This window comes from Festucalex cinctus, chromosome 19, assembly GCF_051991245.1.
Source record: "Festucalex cinctus isolate MCC-2025b chromosome 19, RoL_Fcin_1.0, whole genome shotgun sequence".
NCBI lineage: Eukaryota > Metazoa > Chordata > Actinopteri > Syngnathiformes > Syngnathidae > Festucalex > Festucalex cinctus.
Window position 1 is genome coordinate 15,240,454 of NC_135429.1, and position 22,927 is coordinate 15,263,380.

The following is a 22,927-nucleotide window of genomic DNA, read 5'->3' on the forward strand; positions in this document are numbered from 1 at the left end:
GGGGCAGCAGACACAATGTAAACATCAGAGGCCCCAGAATCGAACCTTGTGGAACACCATACATTCCGTTATACATGTGAATTCATATTGCACATATTCGTCCGACCGATCATCTTTTTTTTACGATTTTACGGCATTTTACGATCATTTTTATGTGCCGAATGCATACTGTACGCCCACGCCAACCTCTAAAAATATATTTTCAAAAAATTATCGCACCAATAATTTGTACTTTATGAATGAATTACGTCGTCGTCCTCTCTGCTTTGTACAGTTTAATGGAGCTATAAACGCTTACTGTCGGTCCAACCTCGCTTTCTGATAATGTCATCTTTCTCGCAACTGTTACTACTACAATGTTCTTGACGCAAATCTATTGCCATGTGTGGTAAATCAGGTGCAAATTTGCTCCAAGCTGTCAGTTTTGTGGGCGTGTCTGCGCCGGTATATGATTAGAGCAATATCCTTAGTGAATAGGTGGGTAACTGGGCGTGCAGTTGTGGTGCAATATTTCACGCTATTACCGGACGCAGCACATTCTTAGTGAATATACCCCTGTGTTGTTTTGGTCAACAGTATATTTTCAAATCAGAAAAGGCAGAGAATAGAATAGGATTTTAAGAATATCATAACTCAAGGAAAAGATATTGAGAGCACAAGAATCAGATTTTGGTGGAAAACGCACAACAAATATATCTGTGTATACGTAGCTGTACTCTTGGGGAACACAATAGCGGACGGCGTAGTCAAACTAAATAAATTATCACTGGAGCTATTTTTAAGCAGAAGTGTAAATGCAATAATCCTGAGAGCTGGAGCTGCAAAGAGCCAACGAGACAGAAGCCACTTGGGGAATACAGCTATGTCGTTGTTTAAGTCTCTCTCCACTACCCCACTCTCTCCATCATCCCATCCTTCTCTCTCTTTTTTTAGGACACACACCCTCCTCATCCCACAACTCCATCTTTCATTTCTCGTGCCCTTTTTCATTTCCATCCCTCTTTTCTCCCTTTGCCTTTCATATGGTAAAAGCCTCTGTTTCGGTTTCCGAGTATATTGCTTATCCCTGAGCCCTCTTTGGGGACTATACTGACTCTGTTGTGATAAACAATCACAGACCTTGAAAAAAATAAAAAATCCTGGAAGGGAAACATGGTATTGGTACACTACAGGAGGTCATTATGGTGCACGCAAACCTTTACTTTTTTTGTAATGTCCATAGGACAACAGAAGTTGGAGAATTGATTAATTTTATATTTGTTGATTAATTGATGAACCATTTCACCTTTAACATAAATACTATATATACATTATACCGTAATTTCCGGTCTAAAAACCGCAACTTTTGTCACACGCTTGCAACCCTGCGGCTTATACTATGATGCGGCTAATTTATGCATTTTTTTTTAACGGCCGCCAGGGGTGCTCGAGCAGAAAAGGTAAGAGTGAGACGGGTGGAATATATGTGTTGATGAAGACGCAAGTTTAATGTGACTTTGCGCTTTGTGCTTGAATAAAATGTGTGAACAGACCCTCATCATGGAAAATACAAGAAGTCTCAGTGATTTTACCGGTTTGTTATTTTTAAGCAGCTCTGTTAGTTACTACCGCATCGCTATTGTGTTACTGTTACTGTCACAGGCACTGTTTGGAAAGAAAAGCTAAGGTATATTATTAAACCTTTGAAAACTCTGTGTACAATCTTTCTTTATAAATATCTCATGTTTCAATCTGGGCACATGCGGCTTATAATCAGGAGCGGCTTATGTATGTACAAAATGCTTTTTCCTTTAGAAATGTACTGGGTGCGGCTTATAATCAGGTGTGCTCTTTAGTCCGGAAATTACGGTATATATATATATATATATATATATATATATATATATATATATATATATATATATACATATATATATATATACCGTAATTTAAGAAAAAAATAAAAATAAAATAAGAAAAAATAAGTATTTCCTGGAAAACAAATTAAATTTGACCAAAATAGTATATATATCAGACCTTTAGTTGCCGCATTGTTCTAACTAACTCCATAAAAGTTTTTTCTTAACTTTCAAATAACTTACTTTACGGTTGAACTTTGTCAGATATTGCACACTTTCACACTGTTGTTGTAAAACCGTAGTACATTTTGGGCCAAAAGTACAATACCTATCAAAGCATGGTGGTGGCAGGATCTTGCTTTCAGGCTGTTGGTTATAGCTCACAAATGTTTGGCAAAGGTTTTCAATTAATTTAATGTATCTTGGTGTCTTTTTTTATATATATCACAACAGCCTGGTATTTAAATAGGTGCGTGTAGACTTTTTGTAGATATCAACTGTATCGGTCCAAAAGAACATTCTCACAAAAGCAGAATGTCTAATGAAATGAATTTATGCAAATTCCAGTTTTGTCAGGTTTATGTTAAAATGTCTAAACCAATTGTAATTTTTAAATCAAATATGCAGTCAACTGATACTTGATTTGTTCAAAAGTTGTTTTAGTCAAACATTTTTGCATTAGAAGTTGCAGCCAACTAACCGTAAATCTGTCACGACATCTTAGAAAAATAATACAATCATCCGAAGCCATATCGACACAAAACCTCCTCCACATGGAAGTACACGGGAATATAAGAGCACAAACACCAGCGCACATGCTCTGCAATAAACCAGGCGTCTTTTTAATGTTCCACTTTTGGCTCCGTTAAGCCCCGAAGGACACGTCTGCACTGTCAGGAGAGCTATACTGCAAAACAGTGTAGCACAGTTAAGAAATGGCACTGAGATGTGTGTGCCAGTCCCCTGCTGCGCAACTAAAAGCAGAAAAATATGGAAGGCACAATGTTTGCGTGTGCTGATGTGGGTGAAAAAAGTAGCAGAGAAACTGAAGTGAAAATACTAAAATACCCACCGTACATCTGCCGTGCATACATTTTGACTTTTTTTTTCTTTTGTGCTTTCTGGGTTAAGCTGGCGAGGGGATTCAGGTTAGAAACATGCGTTTGTGCCAATGTGGGTGTGAACACAGGCGACTTGCTTCCCAGCCAATGGAAGCTCATAACGGCAGAATAAGAGACTATGCAGGAGTCCACGCGCAACGTGAAATAGGAGTGAAATACAATGACATATCAACAGATAAAAAAATGTGTGCTACCTAACCTGCGCCTTAATTTAGACCTACTTCTAACGGGTCTAAATACTAATCTACTTTCTGTCACTAAATCATCAGGGACACCAGGGGGTAAAAGAAAATCATACACTAGACTTGCACAGCACGAAAAATGAAAATGTGCCAGTTTTTATGCTGAGCACTTCATGAAAATGGAGCCCACAGTGTGCTAAGCAGCCCCTGCAATTGGCCAATTGAACATCAATAACAGCATATTAGTTGATATCTACATTGTGTCCCCTGATCTTATATTCTTTCATCTGCTGAGGCTCTCCTACATGTTTTAAATTAAAAAAAAATGTCTGTCAGTAAGATATTTATATGTTAGTCTGTTCCAATTTATTCAGCATATTATAGTTATTATGTAAAATAATAGTCATAATCAGCAACAGAGTAATTTACTCTTTAGCATAATAAAAGCTAAATGATGTGCCTTTTTGTCTACACTGCTTTATAACTGGTTGTGAAAACGTCAAATTTTATTGATTTTACATTTTACAGCAGCAATAATCGCTCATTATATATATCATTGCGTTCAGCTATATACTGACTTTGCAGGCTATCCTTGATATTGATATGCGGGGCATGTGTAAGGAAGTGTTGGAGGTGTGCATGTCTGTGTATAAGTGGTAACCCAGAGAAACGTGAAGCTGACATTTGTAAGAAATATTGCTTGTTCTTGTTCACCACCATTGCGGAATTATGTGTGTGTCTAGGTGGGTGTGTATAAGAATGCAAACAAAGTACAAAATTAAGATTCAGATCACACAATTACTGTTTGCAGAACAGTGTAAATGTGTGGCCTCTTCACTCTGCAGCTGACAAAGCAAACCTTCCTCGAAATGAAGATGTAGACAAAGAAAGGCTTGAGGCAATTTTACAATGCCGCTTTTCCATCGCATGGTACCTACTCTGCTCAGCAAGCACGACATTCAAACACTGGAACTAATTCCTCTGTTCAGAACTGAAAATGAAACTGTAATACGGCAATACACAATTACACATTCGAAAAGCAGATGGGTCAAAAATAACCCAATTTGGGTTTTTAACCTGTAAACAGTATTGTGACCCGTTTTGGGCTTTTTGGTGGTTTTGACCAAGTCATTTCAAAATAAGATACTGCCTACAGGCTACAAAAATTACTTCACTACTAAGAGTTGTACAAGACAACCCCAAAGCATGGGCTATTTTCTACGAGGTCGTTTTTTATAATACAACCCGAAAAATTGAGTCGTTTTATACAAGACAAGCCTAAAAATTTGATCATTTTGTAAAAGACGACTAAAGAAATTGGGTTGTTTCATATAAAACAATCCCCGAGATTGGGTTGCTTTGTATAAAACAGCCTAAAAAATTGGATCGTTTTGTACAAAGCAACCCCAAAAATTTGGTCATTTTGTGCAAAACAATCCAGAAAATTGGGTTGTTTTGTATAAAAAATAAATCAATTAAAAAAAATACAACAACCCCAATAAGTCAGGTTTAAAAAAAAATAAAAAATATTTGTATGAGACAACCCCACATTTTGGTCATTTTGTACATGCAAGGCAACCCCAAAAATTGGATCAATTTGGATAAAACGACCCAAAAATTGGGTCGTTTTATACAAGGCAACTCAGAAAATTTTGTACAAGACAACCCAATTAATTGGGTAGTTTTGGATGAAACAACCAAAAAAATGGGTCATCTTGTGCAAGGCAATCCAGAAAATTGGGTCGCTTTGTTAAAAAAAATAAAATAAAATAAAAAAAATAACCCCAAAAAGTTGTAATAACCCAAAAAAGGTTGGGTCACTTTGTCAATCCATCCCAAAAACTGTGTAGTTTTGTAAAAGATTGGGTTGTTTTACACAAGACATGCCTAAATATTGGGTTGCTTTGTATTAAACAATCCAAAATTGGGTTAATTTTACCTCAACTGTTTTTAGAATGCAGTTACGGATTAATTAATTAATTTTAGTGATATTGTTAATTTAGGGTGGCTGTGGTAGAGACCTGACATTGGGTGGTGGTATAGTGCAGATTTTCATCCCAAGAAAAAATAAAAATAAAAAAAAGTCTGAATCTTCATCTTCAGTGACAATGTAGTTTGTCCAAGTGGTGTTGCCATAGCACTCCGGCTGCAGATGGCATTGTGACATTGTGTGCCATTGCGACATATGGGGATGCTATTATTAAGGCTGACATGCAGACAGCGCAAACGGCGGCCTGTCAAATTGTGCAGGAAGGACTTCAACAGAAAGTCGGAGCGCATTGGAAGAATAAATGGTGACTGAGGTAAAAAAAAAAAAAAAAAAAAAAAAAAAAAAAAAAAAAAAACCTTCAATCCACAGTTTGTCCAGGGCCTTTAATGTTTATCCTCATAAGTCGTGGTCCCAGCACTGGCCACCAATCAATCACAGGGCACAGTGTTGCATGGTGTTGGAATGTGGGAGGAAGTCAGAATGAAAACAATTAAATAAATCGATAAATTGCAGAATGAAAGTGTGAATGCTGCAATTCAATTTGTAGCTCATATTTTGGATGCTATTGTTAAGCGAATGACTGGCACGCATCTGTTTGTTGTTCATCGCGCTAAGTTTGAAATCATGTCACTTCCATCTCCGTCCGCTTCATTTGTTCCACTCATCCTCCCGTCTTTACATTTGAAACACTTGTCAAGCGCTCGTGTCTTTGTGTTTTCCGCTCTCGATGCCGGCCGCGTTGGATTTGCTATGTGCTATTTTATAATTATGTCCCCTTGCTTTTTATTCGCTCTTTCTCTCTTTTATCCCGTTTCTCTTATCTCTCCCGCTCTCTCTTCTAGTTTTCTAATTCCATCCCCGTGATCCATTTTTATGCCTCGCTGTGCCCATGCTTGTTATCTCGAGCCCCTTCTTTTTTTTGCCCGTTTGATCTCAAATTCCAAATTTCCTCTCTCATCTACGTCACTTTCTCAGTTTCGCTCTCTCATCTACGTCACTTTCTCAGTTTCGCGCTGTGATAGTTTTCCCCTCTTTTTTTTTTTGTTCTCAACATTTTTTTCTTCTCATTTCCCACAGTTTCAACAACTTACGTTTGAGTGTTTTTTTGTTGTTTTTTTCCCTTGTGCAGGCTCGCTGGAATGTGCCCCATCTTCACCATAAGCCCACCGATCACTCACAGAGGTACGCGAATGACCGTCGCCTCGGCAACCTATAACCAGACCCACCTGTATGTGATCCCCGGACCTCTTCCTGGACTTTGCACGGCTCCTTGCGTCAGTTCATCCGCGGCAAGATTGGACACAATCACGCACATTCTTCCCGGCCGCTCCTCCCGCAAGTTCCAACCTGATCTTTTCTTTGCTAACCAAACAATCGTGCCAGCAGGCTGGAATCTGACCAACAGTTTCCATTACATAAATCACATCAGTTTATTACATCTCTAAAAAGAAAAAAAATCGAATTGACTGCAAAGCAATGAGAGCTAAAATCATTAAAACGTTCGTTTTCTGCAGCTTCACAATAATATGCTGCTTTATGTATCGCGGCTGGCTATAATAACTCATCCCAAAAGGCTATTTTACTCTTACGTTAAAGCCACTCCTTCAGACTGCCACTCAATCTTCACTGTAGCACTTGAAGGTTTATGTTCCCTTGTGGGAAGGCTGGTCCTAATCCAACTTAAAGCTTTTGTGAAGTGGCAAGACAATTACTGTTCATAAATCCTCCATTCTTGCGCTAATTGTATCCCTAATAACCACAAAAGGGAGACACGCTTTACACAATTTTGTTTCTCTCTATTCTTCCTCTATTTGTTCATAGAGTAGATACTGTCGTGTAAACAGTGTTTGATAATGCCTGGCGTCCATCTTACAGTATTTATTTTATGCACTAAAAAAAAAAAAAAAAAAATCTCCAAAGTAGAGCTTCGTGAAACTAGTTGACTTTCAACATACAATGTCAAGTGCAATCATTTTGTCCAGACTAAAACTAATTCCATCATGAAATTGTTTGAGATACTTCACTTATTTAGCCCATTCTAGCAATAAAAAGTTAATATTTTGTCTATAATTAATTTGATACTGCCATTATTATTCACGTACAATTAGTACCTTTAAAAACACATTTTGCAACTTCCTGTCGACTGAAAATGACATCACAAGGGCTCAGGTAACCAATCACAGCTCAGCTGTTTGGTCATGTGACATTCACAAGCTGATCTGTGATTGGTTACCTGAGACCTTGTGATGTCATTTTCAGTTGACAGCAAGTTGCAAAATGTTTTTAAAGGTACTAATTGTACATGAAAAGTAATGAAAATATCAACTTTATTATAGGCCAAATATTAATGTTTGACTGACAAAAATGGATAAATAAGTAAAGTATCCCTTTAATAAGTGTACAGAAAATATTTTAGGTAACATGACAAATTAGATGCTGCCATACAAGTAAATTTAAAAAAAAAAAAAGTTAACCGTAGTTTACTGAATGAAAGTAAAATTAAGCAAAACATTTCGCAATTTGGTGAAAAAAAAGATACTTGATTTTATACTTGGTAAAACCACGTCTAACTTCTGGCGCATTCGATTTTGGTGGATTTGATGGAGGTGCAGGCAGACTTGCACATTCTGGGATGAATATGACAACAGTGTGGGACAACCCCTGTAGCATCCATGTAAAAAAAATAAAAAAAGTCCTGAAAATATAGTAAAACTCAAATCAGTTAATAAAATAAAAACAATAAAATAAAACAAACAAATTAGTAATAAAACACAAATTAGTACAACCCAATAATGTAATAAAAATCATTTTCAGGAAATTATTACATGATAGGGGGCCACGTGCCTTGTTACTACAACACTAAAATTGTGATATATACATTTAACTATAATACGATAATACTTAGCCCTCTCAGTAGTCTTTGCAGCAGAAAAGTTCTCATCAAGTGGGCGGAGCTTAAAGGCCCAGTCTGCCAGTTTCACTCTGGAAAAGGCACTTTTTAAATACAGGATTTAAACAAACAAACTACTTCTAATTTACAGATCTGGGCCTCTCTTCATTTCTAGTGGTGATTTTGTCCTAAAATGCGTGCTTTCAAATTGCCGCAGGAGTGACGTCACGCAGCCGACAAGTTCACCCGGCCCCGTTTGTGACACACCACCCCCCGCTCTGCGATTGGCTGGAGGGGTGCAAACACTGTCTTTCCACAGAAACGTCCTGCTGTTTACAAAACAAACACAAAATGGCAAAATACAGGGTGGAGGGGGGTGGGGGGTTGAGGTTTAGGACAAAATCACCACCAGACATTAAGAGAAGCCCAGATCTGTAAATTGAGAAGTAGTTTGTTTGTTTAAATCCTGTACTTAAAAAGTTCCTTTTACAGAGTGAAACCGGCAGACTGGGCCTTTAATTTGATGAACTCTGCAGAGTTGGTCAACACTAAATAATTTTACATTATAGTTCGTTTGTTTTTTTTAAGCACATTCGGGGTTGAAATCAACTTGGAAACATTTAACACCAAAATTACTACAAAAAACAAGCATTCCTCCTTATTTTGTTCACCAGGTTGTTGTCATGTAAACTTCTCCTGAATGGGGACATAAACACAACAAAACAACTCATTTGGGGCTTAAAATGAACACTTGCCATTGTGAAAATGAAGTTGATGAAAAACAACCCAGGTTGGACCATGAGAAGGAAACTCCCGAGGTGTCCCCCAAAATCCTCGTCTAAGAAGTTAAACAGCTTTGGCACCTCACTCCAAGTTGTGACTGAAGCTGAACCGAGGCAACCGAGGGACTTGCAAATCTTTGTCGTTAACGAGGAGCCAGAACGACAAAAAGACATCACAGGTATCCTTTTTTTTTTCTTGACACGTCTCCGTATGGCTCGTCTTTATTTATTGTTTTGTCAGCTTCTCGCGCAAACTATTTTTAGTTGCGCTATACTGAAAATAACAAGGGTGGGGAAACAAACGTTGACAGCTGTGTCTGTCATTGAAACGTCTTGTTTTTGTCATATTTATATGAAGCGAATCTCTGTTATGTGAATGATGGCCGCTCACTGTTATATTCTGGTGTATCTTCTTTACTAACCCGGAAAGCACATGTCTGTCACGAAACCAAAACAGATGTGTCTTCTCTGTGCGTGAGTGTACATTCATTATATGTAGCAAACAATTGAACTACTTCTAAATAGCAATTGCAAATATTGATGTACTGGAATGATGTTTATATTAAAAACAAAAAAAAAGCAATTGTATTTTAACGGGATTGCATTTGTGGACAGGTTGCTCTGTGTCCGCTCATTCATTGTTGGGATATAGCAGCTGCAGACTAATTCGACAAAGACCTGCTAGCTGATTGAACACTATTGATCAGAGCTTCCAGGACATACAGTCCTCGAGGATTAGAAAAAGCATCAAAGGTATGTGTTTCTGTCACACGGTGGATGGATTTATTTGGGATAAAAAAAAACAAACACAAGTGGCTATTTCATGTTCTGGTTGTCTTACAAGTCGTTTGTATCACCTGAACAGACCTTGTCCCTTCATGCAAATGAGCCAGCATTGTCGTTTTTGCTTCCTGAAAGAATGATACCATTCATTGGTAGGGTGTGCCTCTTATGTTGTAGGGGATAAATAGTAAATAAATATGAACATGAACTGCTGAAGTCTGTTTTGTAATATATATATATATATATATATATATATATATATATATATATATATATATATATATATTTTAATTTTATTATTTATTTTTTTGTACTTTTTTTTGTTTTCCAAAGTCTATCTGACAAAAGTCTACATCCTTTGTCAGTCCTTAAAAGGACCAAAATACTGTAGCGGGGCTGCCAGGTGGGACTCCTGTGACCGAGCGGAACATGTTTTTTGTTTTGGCATGTTTTTTTTGCCAAACTAGAATAAAGCGTAATTGCACATTCACTACAGTAGATGGCAGCGATGCACTTTAAATCTTTTCTGTTACAGACTAACTAAAACATTAACCTATGAGAGTACTGGAATAAAACTGGAAAATCTGGAACTTTTTTTTTTTTTTTTCGTTACTAAGGATACAATGTTATGCAGAGGTGTGTCCTTGTAGTTACCAATTTCTTCGATAAACTAGACTAAGTCCAGTTTCTGGAGAAATTGCGTGGTAATGCTGAAAGCTGAATGTTAATAGCTGAATGTTTATGAAGATAATTGAAAGAGAAATTATGTGAAAATTATATAGTAACTAGACTAAGTACAATTTCTGGAGAAATTGCGTGGGAACGCTGAAAGTTGAATGCATGATTACAAGAATGCAAGATTTTGAATGCATGTTGAATGCTTATCAAGTAAATTGAGAGATAAATTATGAAATTATAACCTCCTGGTTACTGGGCAATGGCCTTTACCAACTGTGCCACCGAGCCGCTTCAGCATTCCCACAATTAACTATTAACTACTAGTGATAGTAGTAATAGAAGTAGTATTACTAATAATTATGAAGTAGTAACTTGTAGTTTAATGACAAATACAAACTTTCAGCATTCCCACAATGATACTATTTATAGTTGCAGTGGAGAGTTGGAGGGAGCGAAATGTTTTCTTGTTCCTGGGTGGGATTAACAAAAAAATAATTGACAAGCACTGTCGTTTACGCACGTTTTTGCTTGTTACCCCAAAATGTGAGCAGAGGTGATCCTGTGAGGAAGCGCCAGCAAAGAATGTGCCTGATAAGGAAGCTGAACTCCTCCTCTGACAGCAACAAGATTCAACGTTGATTCTTTCACGCCTCCATCGAGCCTGTCATGTCTCTCTCGATGGTCTGCTGCTACCATTCCGTCAAGCAGCAAGGAGAGCAACCACCTGCACGCCGCCGTCAAGTAGTGCTTGGAAGCACAACACCACATGGAAAAAGGGAACATTTACAAAAATATATTTTTCATTGCCATCACCACTTTTTGAAAATGTGCGAAAAATATTTTCTCTCCGTTGAAATTTGTTACGCACAGGAGATCGTCCACGCTCAGCCTTGCATAACGCGGTGCAAAGAAAGTGACAGTGAGCTTGGACACTGAAACAGCAAAAGGTCAGGTCATAAACAACCGCAGAAGCAAATGATCCAAGTGGACAAGCAAACTAGCATGACGACATATGCACTTTCCTTCCGTCTACTATTTTTAACATGCCCTAACCTCCTGACTACCAGCAATTCAAATTTGCCCTCTGTAGTGGACCTTTTTAAACCTGAAGATCTCCCACCCAGTAACTCCTTTTGTGCTCTATAGAGGACATTCCGAGCTTTCCGATGATACCAAATGTGTAGGGGTGGGGCTTTGCTACCTTTGATTGCATCATAAAAGAAAATGGCTTCCCTCAGTGCAAGCACTTTTTAGTAGGGGTGTTAAAAAAAATCGATTCGGCAATATATCGCGATACTACAGCACGCAATTCTCGAATCGATTCAATATTTTTTGACATCCATTTTTGATGGAAAAATATTCAACAAAACGTGTAACTTTCACGCCTTAAGCATGGAAGAATGTTATATTCAAGGAACATTAAGCCTTAATATTTTATTTCAATGCTGTTCTAACATGAAAAAGGTTACAACCAGTTTGTTAAATACAGTGGCTCAGTTTCGGATCAATAAATAATACATTTTCATACAAATCTTACAGTGTACATGTACAAGTTTACTGAATGGTAAAAAAAAAAAAAATCGCAACAATCGACTTGTAAATTCATATCGGGATTAATCGGTATCGAATCGAATCGTGACCTATGAATCGTGATACGGATCGAATCGTCAGGTACGAGGCAATTCACACCCCTACTTTTTAGGGATAAGTAAACAAACGTATAACACTTTTTATTGAACAAATTTAGGCTTTGTTGTTGTTGTTAGCATGTTTTCTATAAGACTCTTAAGAACACATTAAAGTATTGTTTGAATTATTTTATCAATATTTGAGCCGAGCATTTAAGTTTTAAAAAATGTCCTCTGTAGTGGACACATCATAGCTTAAAAAATAATTTCATTTGCAGTATTCCAATTACTTCACAAAGATTGGGGAATATCGAAATAAACATAATTAGACAATATTTTTTTCCTGGTAGTCAGGAGGATATAACTATGATATTGATATTATAAACCATATTCATGTAAATATGTACTTGTATTTTTTATTAATGATCAATGAACTTCAATGCACACTAGATGGTACAATAAAGCTCTTGTAACAACATGTCACTCATACAATACTGTGATCTCTCTCTTACAGGTAATTTTTCTTGTTTCAGTGTCTGCATTCGCCCCAATTTAATGTCATGCCTAAACTATAAATTGCCATAATTCCAAATATTTCAGTTTTTGATGCAAATAATTACAAGTACATTTGGAAAATATTCTTTTTTTTTTTTTTTTTTTTTTTTTTTCACGAGTTTTGCAAATCATATGAGCAATCTGAAATTTAGGAACAAAAATAAGTGCAGTATTCAGTGTCTTAATGTATTTTTACAGGATGTATTCATTTCAAGGCGGCACAGAATTTCACAGGAAGTAGGCTGTGCTTTAATACCAGGTGCCAAATTCTTAAGTGGTGGTCAGTGCGCACTCTAGTGGACAAAATTTGCATGACAAATGCGTGTATTGGAAAAATTGTGTTCGATCAGCACGGGCAGCCCGATTTGGCCACTTGGGGACACTGTGGTTCCGTGCGTTCTGATACACAGTTAAAGTTGTAGCCAGATTAGAGAGGAGAAGGAAAAAGTCACCATCGAGTTAGGCCAATAAAAGTTTATTTTTTTCCATGCGTAATGTTAAGATGCTTCTCTGTATACATTCCTGAAGCGGTTTGTATAAATAGTCGTTCTTTATGAGGGATAAAAAATGCCGCGAGTAGCGCGCTAATTAGCATTAGCCGGTCAGACTGGAGTAGATCATGACGATTATTTGCTGATCTACAAAATGAAGCAGAAATCATTGTCAATCAAATCATTTGGAATCGGAAATCGATTCTGAATCGAATCGCAGACCCAAAAATCGGAATCAAATCGAATCGTGAGGCAGTCAAAGATTCCCACCCCTCATACTTGCCCACTGGCTGTATGTTTGACACCATTGAGTCGTATGGACTTGAAGTACAGCGACAAATGATGTTAGACGGCTGAAATATCCAGAGTCCGATATCAGCCTTTTACTGGCATTATAGCCAAGATTAAATGTTATGTGACGTATTTCTAAACTATTGTTTATCTACATGACGAACACACCTAGTCTAGACTTTTATGACGCGGATGTGGATGATAGGAAATGTTAATATAGAAAGGCTACCGGATCTTATTTAAATAATTTAGTTATGTGTATTCTCACGGTCAGACGCTATTTGAAGTCATTTAAAACAAAACAAAACAAAACAAAACTGAGAAAAGGTGAGTTATTCTGTGAAAATGGTGACTCATGTAAGTCGGGGCTAAAATGTGTGCTTACTGTTGAACCATTACGAGTCCCATTGTTTAATTGAACTGGTCAGAGAGGTACGAGCACGAATTAAACAATGTTTATAATTGTAGTACTTACAGTACAAACTGTACTGTATCATACCAAGAACAATTATGACTCAGTGTTTAAAAATGTTGAATCCCAAATTAATTCACATGCACAACTGATGGAATACTGGCTTTAAAATCAGACATGAAAGAATAGTTTGAACTATTGTTCGTTACTGCAAAAAAAAAAAAAATCACGTTCAATATCTCTCATGTTATTTCTACACGTGACATTTAGAAATGTTGTTAGCGATTTTAGCAAGAATCGTGGAAGGTGGCGCACAAGTATTGCTTCTATAGTTTGCCAAAAATCACGGTAAACATAAGTTTCATTTGACGCTCGCTGATTAGTTCACATTTGGTACAGTAATAGAATAAAATGCAAAATAATTAACTGGTTATATTTTGTATAAACAAGGCAATTTAATGACAATTATAATTGAAAAAAATTTAAAATGGGGGGGAAAAATATAACTGTGAGCAATCAAAGTTATTGTCGTAAACTAACAAATAAGCTACAAATGAAAAAATACAATTAAAAAACAGTAACTAAAAACTAAAAAAAATAAAAAATAATACATTCGGGAAAAAAAACAGAAAAATATTTTTAAAGCAGGAAAAAAAATTCTGAGAAAAACATAAAGAAATATCCCGAAAAACGGAAAAAAAAATTCTGAAAAACTGAGGGCTTGGAAAAGAAAAAAAAATTTTTTTTAAAGATGTGGGAAAACATTCTGAAAAATAAGTAACATTTTCAGGGGGGAACAGGTAAAAACATTTTAGACAGAAAAAAAAATATTCCATCAAATTAAAAAAAAAAAAAAATGGAAAACAGAAAGTTAAAAAAAATTCTTAATTGAATGCAATATGCTTTCGTTTATAGTGACTTTTTTTTGTATATTGCACTTGACATCTACTCCATATATTGGGAAAAAAATCAAGTTAATGTTAAAACTAATTACAAAAAATAATCTATTACAAAACAATTTTAAAACAAATAAAAACTAATTAACCCCCGCGACCCTTGTGAGGAATAAGCGGTCAAGAAAATGGATGGATGGATGGAATAAAAACTAATTACTAACAAACCTCTAAAAAATAATTAAAAGTAATTATTATTATTATTATTATTATTATTATTATTGTTCTTATTATTATTTCCAATTACAGTTTACAATTTACAGTCTAATGTCTTGTTGTCAAAGGCTGGGATGCAGTGTTTTTTGTTGTATTTATTTACATCAAAGTTTATTATACGGCGAGGTATTAATCTACTACGCAGTTGAACATGTTGGGTCTTAACATCACATTAGTGTCCCTTTTCCTTCTTTTCAGAAGCAATCTACACAAAAGATTGTGATGAATCTTTAAATAAAAGGAATATTCTATTAAAGTATGAAATTGAAGACATGCAGGGGTGCTTTTAAAGAGGCGGTTCTGGAGCTCACAGCATGTCGTACGTGCCTGCTGTGGTGGGGTGAGAAATGTGAGGGATGAAGAGAAAGAGAAATATGACAGAAAATCGCTAACGTTCAGTCCCCCTGCCTGCTTTCCTCTCTGGAGACGTGCATCGCACACTTTCAGCGCTCTCGTTTCCCATGTTTGCTATTTGTCCTTGCGTGCATGTGTGAAATTTTTCTCCTCTCAATTTATCCTTTGCCCTCTTTTTCGACCTTTTCAGTTTTCAGTGCATTTGTTTTATCCATCACTCATTCCTTGCCCAGTGCATGCTCAGTCTAACGTCACCAACAGTCAACGTCACTCACGTGTAGCAATTTAGCTTAATCTGCAATCTTAATATTACAGTATTTGATTTCATTTTTATATTGTTCATACACGCACATTCATTTGTGATGGTAGAGAGGACGAGAACTATAAAAGTGAGTGGAATGAAATGCTCATTTAGAGTGACACTGATAGAGAGGCGCGAATTTAATAATATGATATTATATCACTGTCAATACTATGCAAATATGACATATCATTGAACAAATAATAATAATAATAACTGGAATCAGCATTAGCGATGCAGTGCAGTTCGACACCACTGCTAATTTAAATCACCAAATTAAACTTGACCTTTATGGGGAGAGATTTGTCTCATAAAGTTATTCACACAGACATATCTGTGAATTTCATGTTTTTCAGATTCACAAACCATAGCCATGATTTTTAAAATGTGACTGGAATTTAAAACGTTGACATTGCAAAAAATAAATGTGCACAGTCCACAAACGCACATTCAACAATTCACAAGCCAAATGAAATATTTGTAAATGGTAAGTCATGGCAAAAACACAAAAACATAAAAATAAAAAAATAAACATGTAAATATTTGTGGAGCTAAAAAACACAGAGTTATGGTATTTGGATATGAAAAACACATCAAAATTGCAGATATATTTGTGGATCGGAAAAAGAAGTGAAAATCACGGATATATTTGTGCATCTGAAAAATGTCAAAATTACGGATATGTTTGAGGATCTGAAAAAACACATGAAATTTACATTTCTGTTGATCTGAGAACACATGAAAATTACAGATCAATTTGTGGGTCTGAAAAACATGAAAATCAGGGATGTACTGTATTTGTGGAACTGAAAAGCATGTGGAAATCTCAGATATATTTGTAGATCTGGAAAAACGTGCAAATCACGGTTATATTTGTGGATCTGAAAAATGTCAAAATTACGGATATGTTTGAGGATCTGAAAAAACATGAAATTCATATTTTTGTGGAACTGAAAAGCACGTGGAAATCTCAGATATATCTGTGAATGTCAGATGTATTTGTAGATCTGAAAACACATGAAAATCACGGGATATATTTGTTGATCTGAAAAACACGTATTTACACTGTTTGCTTCTGAAAACACATGAAAATCACGGATTTATTTGACTGTGAGACAAATCTCTGCCCATAATCCTCAAATCTGAGTTTTATTAACTCTCTAACAGCCAAATTTGTGATATAGCTCGTGATACATGTTTACGTTGTGTTTTTCCTGATGTGATTTATTTTCCCACAAAATGAACAATTTCATTACTAATACAACCTTCGGTTCTTGTCATCTTCTTACACAATGTCAACTTGAGGATCTAGCTATGCACTAGTTTTTGTTTTGTTTGTTCATTTTCGACTTATTCTTTTTTTATTTTTAGGGCATAGTCGGTTTTGTATAATCAATCAGATACATTTGACAATCTGGCTTTTGCTGAATTTAATTGGAAGTGTATCAAGTGAAATGTTTTACGGTTGTGCATCAAATCCATCATCCGCTTTGAAGGGTTTCTGTCAAAACACAAGCAGACGTCCGTATGAATTAAACATTGAAGAATGTATGCATTCGTCAACCATGCCTGCATCATCTCGACCTCCTCTTGTTTGATTCCCAAGTATTGTTTTTGCCTCACCTATTGCCGTTTTCACATACTTTTATCCGTTCGGTTAGTGATATCTTTGCTTTTTGTCCTGCTATTTGTCTTTCATCTCAATCCTCTACTTTTGCATCTCTCTTTTATCCCGCATCTCACTGATCCCTTCAATATGTCTGTTAAGAAGCCTCCTTTTCCGAGGCGGTGGATGTTACTTATTTTTGGCAGGCATCCGCTCATATCTCGGTGGGCTTTGCGTGTCAGTGTCTCTGCGTGTATCATTATCTCGACACGTGTCAGCATCTGCGTCTGGAGGCGTCAGTGTGCCCTGGCTTCTTCTTTTCTTTTCTTTTTTCCATATGTACATACAGTTATCTTCACAGAACTTTGCACACATGTAAGTGGGCATCGGGAGAGCGTCTCCTCCAACTGAGGAACTTAAGCCGTCTTATCGGGCTTCTTCAGTGCGTGTTGATTCTGTATAGATGGAGCTGACATCCACCCGCCTGTGAACTCCCCGGTCCCTTCTCTCTGCCAGCTGCTCATCTCCAACAGATACTTTTCAGGGAGTTTAATCTTGCCAGCTTTGCCACAACCAGTGTCAGCACTGCAGAGGATCACGCTCATTCATCCTTCTGATTTTTTTTGTGGCAGCCTCTTGAACTTTCAAGAGAATAACACTGTCTGCTGCAGGTTGCTATGGGGCTGGTATTGTTGCATTACAAAATGAGCATGTGTATATAGATAGTTGCGTGTGACTGAGACATGGATTCTTCCTTTGGTAAATGTGTACAAAAAATGTCTAATAATCATGAATAAGATATTTTTGAATATTTACCTCTTAATTTCTTGGATACATGTAGTTGGGTCTCTGGAATATGCAATTACATAAACACAACTTTGTGATCTGCCTTTCTTCTTTTGTGTCTTGGGGAAGCTATTCTCAATTTTGCTAGATTCTAGAGTAACTGTGGCAATTTCATATCTTCTCCATAATTTGATGGCTAGGCTGGGCGAAGATAAGTTATTTTCATGTGCAACCATTATTACTGCAGTCTAAGCTAAGTGTAGTGTCAACAGAGTCAAAGACAACAAAGTATCAAAACAAGACCAAGACTTTGGGAGGTCGAGACCGAGACAAGACCAAGACTTTTGGAGGTTGAATCCCAGACAAGACCAAGACTTTTGAAAGTCAAGAACGACACATGGCCGATTGAGAACTAGAGTGGGCTAACTCCATTTGTCACTTCAACAAAATATAAATCCCTCAGATTTTATTTGAGCCATAAAACTAAAAGACGCTCTTGCAAAATGACAACAATGGAGTTAGCCCACTCTAGCATTCACTAATATAGTGTTGTAGTCAAGACCACACCAACCGAGACCAAGGCATTATCTAGACTACAGAGTATCGAGACCAAGTCAAGACTTTTGGAGGTCAAGACGGAGATAAGATAGAGACCTTTGGAGCTCAAGACTGAAACAAGAACAAGACTATAGGAGATCGAGACGGAGAGAAGCCCAAGACTTTTGGAGGCTGAGACCGAGACAAGACCAAGATTTTGGGGGGTCATATGCTAGACAAGACTAAGACTTTTGGAAGTCGAGACCAAGACCAGATAAATCTCCCAGATTTTATTGGAGCCATAAAACTAAATGACTGTCTTGCAAAATGACAAAAATTGAGTTAGCCCACTCTAGCATTAGTGTTATAGTCAAGACCACGCTAACCGAGACCAAGGCATTATCGAGACTAGAGTATCGAGACCGTGACAAGACTTTTGGAGGTCGAGATGGAGACAAGATCGAGACTTTTGGAGCTCAAGACCGAAACAAGAACGAGACTTTTGGAGGCTGAGACCGAGGCAAGACAGAGACTTTTGGAGGTCATATCCAATGACTTTTGGAAGTCGAGACCAAGACCAGATAAATCTCCCAGATTTTATTGGAGCCATAAAACTAAATGACTGTGTTGCAAAATGACAAAAAAAAAATGAGTTAGCCCACTCTAACATTAGTGTTGTAGTCAAGACCACACTAACCGAGACCAAGGCATTATCGAGACTAGAGAGTATCGAGACTGAGACAAGACCAAGACTTTTAGAGGCTGAGACCGAGGCAAGACCAAGACTATATACGTACATCAAAGAAAACATTTTTGCCAGTGAAAAAAATATAAACATTCAACTAGGCAAGGTTATTGAATACTTTTGATTTTGTAAGTTGTTAGATAATTTGATCACCATAACAAACAATTTTTACACCCTTAAAAATCTAAATTTTGAGGTTTTCAGAGGGGCTGCCAATTACTGGCCTCAGACCTCCACAAGGGTTTGCATCATGCTGCTGGGAAATGATGGCCATGCCTCCCATGGTGCTGGTTCAATTAGACGGCTAGACGTTGGCGACAGGCAAGCAAGCAAGAGTATTATTAACCACAGTGTTTATGTGTCAGAAGATTATCCCTCTGACGGTTCAAAGGAGAAAAAGGGGAGCAGTTATAATCAATATTTATTCCTCCTTAAAGCAATGCAAAGGAATGGGAGTGAGATCCTGAGGAAACGAGTTTTCTAAGCATGTGCAGGAATTTGTCCTGGTTTCTCCACAGGGAGGTCAGTAGAGAAAATAAATCTTTCCTCCCCCTCAGCTTCCCCGTATGTTCAACCATGATGGAACAGACCAGAGCAGAACCTGGAGGCTTAAAGCCAGCAGGCACCCCTGACAATGGAGTGGTGCTGTGAGCGTGCTCGTTAAACAGCCTTTGGTCCAAGGCTAATGACATCCACTGGCATGTTTCCTCTCTCCAGTCTCCACTGCCGTCTCTCTCCTACCACAGCTGTATCTCTCGCTCTCCATCTCCTCTCTTTTCACTTTCACTCCACCTCCAGCATTCCTTCTGCCGTGCTTTTTTTTTTCTCCTCTCTTCAGACTTTTTGCCACCATCTGCCTTTCTCCTCCGCCTCCCCTCTGTTTGGTTGAGTTCTAGTGGAATGGTGGGGTGTGGGGGAGAGAGGTTCTGTCACACTTGCCTTCTAATGAGCAGTTTCTCTGCATGCCGCCAGTGAAAGAGCCAAAATAGCAGAAACATTTCACTCTGCCGGGCCTTGATCTGTCAGCGCTGAGTGACTACTTTTATGGCTTTAATCTGGATTGATCCCATGTTGGAGGTGGGGGAGGAGGGGGGGGGGGGGGGGGCGATCTACAGAACAGGAGAAATGATGTAACATACAGCCTTTGGGAGAAATTGATTAATCTTGTTTTATGTTGCTCACAGAGGAAGGGCAGTGAAACGTGGCACTACTCATTTCCCAAGGGTTCAAAGTACATGTTTTTTGATGGTTTCCTCACTTTCAACCACCGAGGATGTGTCGATATTCATTTGGAAAATGTTCATTCACCATGGCCCCCTACCTGCATGGACAACATTTGAGCTTAGGGTATTTCCAGTGACCTGGCAAATGATTAACAATAATGTCCTAATTTGCTCCCTTTCTGGTATTACGAATGGAAAACGTGTGTTGTACCTCGAAAGACCAAAGAAGTGCGGGAAATCATTGACCATTCGATGTTGTTAGGCCATCTGTCCATTTTCTTTGACGTAATCGTGGTTGAGTCACGGTGGTAGTAGCTGGAACAGGGAAGCCCGCATGTCTCTCTCCAACCATTTTGACCTGCTCTTTAGGGGGATTCTGAAGCGTTTCTTAGCCAGCCTAGAGAGTTTATGTAGTGTTTCTTGGGTCCTACCCATGGCCTCCTCCCCGTCAGACGTGCCCATAACAACTCACCAAGGAGGCATCCTAACCAGATGCCCAAGATACCTCATCTGACACCACACGATGCGGGAGTGCTTCTTACCTACTGTCTAGTTGGGAAACAGGGATCCTGCAGAAGTTTGAAGAAGAGACATATTCCGGACGTTTGTTTCAATGATCATGCCTGTGAATATCCATATTTATCCAGGTCATTTCATTCTCAGGGGTTGTATCAATCACAACTGGACAGCGGTCGTAACTGGACAGGAGTGTAAAATCCAGGTCCAGAATGTTAAAACCCTGCACAGTTTGGCTTTAGCCACAAGTGCTGTGGCTTTAGCCATGGGAGCCAGTTGTGTAGAAGCACCCGTGGCTAAAACCAAACTGTGGCAGAGTTTTTACTTTCTGGACCTGGATTTGACACCTCTGCAACAGGACTGGCATGGTTTTTTTCGAAGACGTTTCTCCTCTCGTCTCTAGCAGGCTTCATTAGTTCGTGCACATAGGCTAGATAGGACAGTTTTTGCCTGAGTTCTGGTGTGGAAACCCAACTATGTATCCTCTAAATTAGAGGCACACAACAACCGTGAATGACATCACTCTTGGGATGCAAAAAAACATCCGTTAAAGATGTGCTGTATTATGAAACTGTTGTTGCCAGACCATTCGTGGTGACGGAATGACTAAATTGTGGTGAGGAAAGCTTTAAAAGAGAATGGATTTGATGTTATCTTAGCTATAATAATGTATATACTTTTTAAATCACGTTATGCCTTATAAGAAACTTTACAGGCAATTTAATTAGGAGACAAGAACTTGGGTTCTTTCAATCACCTATTGCTCTCCTGGCGTATGTTCCTAGTACTTGATCTGCAGCATTCCGTTTTCTATTAATAAAAGCTATTCTTTAGAATAAAAGACTTTGAAATCAAAAGGTACAAAAATGAATCATCATTGTACTTGTACAGTCTATATGTGTCTTCAAAACAGTTTGTCCCATTGCGGTATAACACAAAGGTCTCTATTTTCCTGGACCGTGCATGCGGAAATACTGGCATATCCGGATTTTCAAAATCTGTCTGGAAATTTGTCTGACTGCTCTGAGCAAGCCTGACGTCTGATGTCGCGAGGGCGTGTGCTTTAACATGTGGCAGGCACATCTAATCATTTGACGGCTGAAAGTCAGTCTAAAATTACGCCTCCGGACCATGTTTTTACATGAGACGAACCACTTGTCTAATGCGAATTTGGTTAATGTGGTGCAGGCAAACAGATAAACAAGTTCTGCACACGTGGTGGACGTCATCGTATTTCATCTATAAATGTGACAAAAGCAGGCCTCAGGCCCTCAAAATCTTCGTACAAATCAATTCATTGAACGTATTATTTGGATTGTCAACATTTTTATATTTTTTTTGCATGTGGTTTGCAGACGTATGTCACCAATGGTGATCATCAGCTGAGTTGCCATTTACAGTAATGAAGGAACCAGCTTACGTTGTCTGCCACACAGCAGTGACAATTCTCCAAGTCACGCACAGATCACTGCTTACTTTAATTACTGCAAAATTACTAACGTCGAGTCTAACCCGCCTCCGCGCAAATTTACGTGCGCTGGACTTACACCGGTTATAAAAAAAATAGAGCCGATACTGTTGAACTAGACATAGAGGATGTTTGAGTTCCTCAATTGAGAATGTAATGACATTTTTAAAACGTGTAAGATTTGGCGTGTAAAAGTGATATGGGGCAGCCGAAGCCAGGCGGTTAAGAGCGTCACACAGCTGGGGTGTCCTTGAGCAAGACACCGATACCATGGGCGCTGATCCACTGGGTGCCACTAACTGTGCATTTGCAGTGATGGCTCAAATTTCACGTACATGTGTACATGGCGAAAACAAGAGCAAAAGATTTTCATTTCCCTCATTTTAGGAGGTATGATTCAGCGCATGTCATTCGTCGACCACAAATTTTCTGGGGTGGTGGGGTGGGTTCTTGAATTTTGGAAAGTTTTCCCTGCACAGCATCAGAATAATTTTTTTTATTTTTACAGCATGCATTTCTAGAATGAACACTTGTTAAATCAGCACAAGTGTGTTCATGTTGGAGTGACGAACACAAACATG

At 38.0% G+C, this 22,927-nt stretch overlaps 1 protein-coding gene and 1 long non-coding RNA gene across 5 annotated transcripts in view; both read left to right on the forward strand.

Annotated features, from left to right (window-relative positions):
• The window catches only part of samd12 (sterile alpha motif domain containing 12), an 87,129-nt gene extending 79,863 nt beyond the window's left edge, over positions 1 to 7,266 (forward strand). For all 4 annotated transcript variants that reach the window (XM_077508048.1, XM_077508050.1, XM_077508049.1 and 1 more), the window contains one exon: positions 6,261 to 7,266. In XM_077508048.1, the coding sequence (XP_077364174.1) occupies positions 6,261 to 6,292 (32 nt within the window). In that variant the 3' untranslated portion in view covers positions 6,293 to 7,266. The remainder of the gene's footprint in view (positions 1 to 6,260) is intronic.
• Positions 7,267 to 8,476: 1,210 nt separating this feature from the next.
• LOC144007961 (uncharacterized) lies at positions 8,477 to 12,370 on the forward strand. The gene is made up of 2 exons (XR_013280485.1): positions 8,477 to 9,556; positions 10,816 to 12,370. It is a non-coding gene; the product is annotated as an uncharacterized LOC144007961 (long non-coding RNA).
• The last annotated feature ends 10,557 nt before the right edge of the window (positions 12,371 to 22,927 follow it).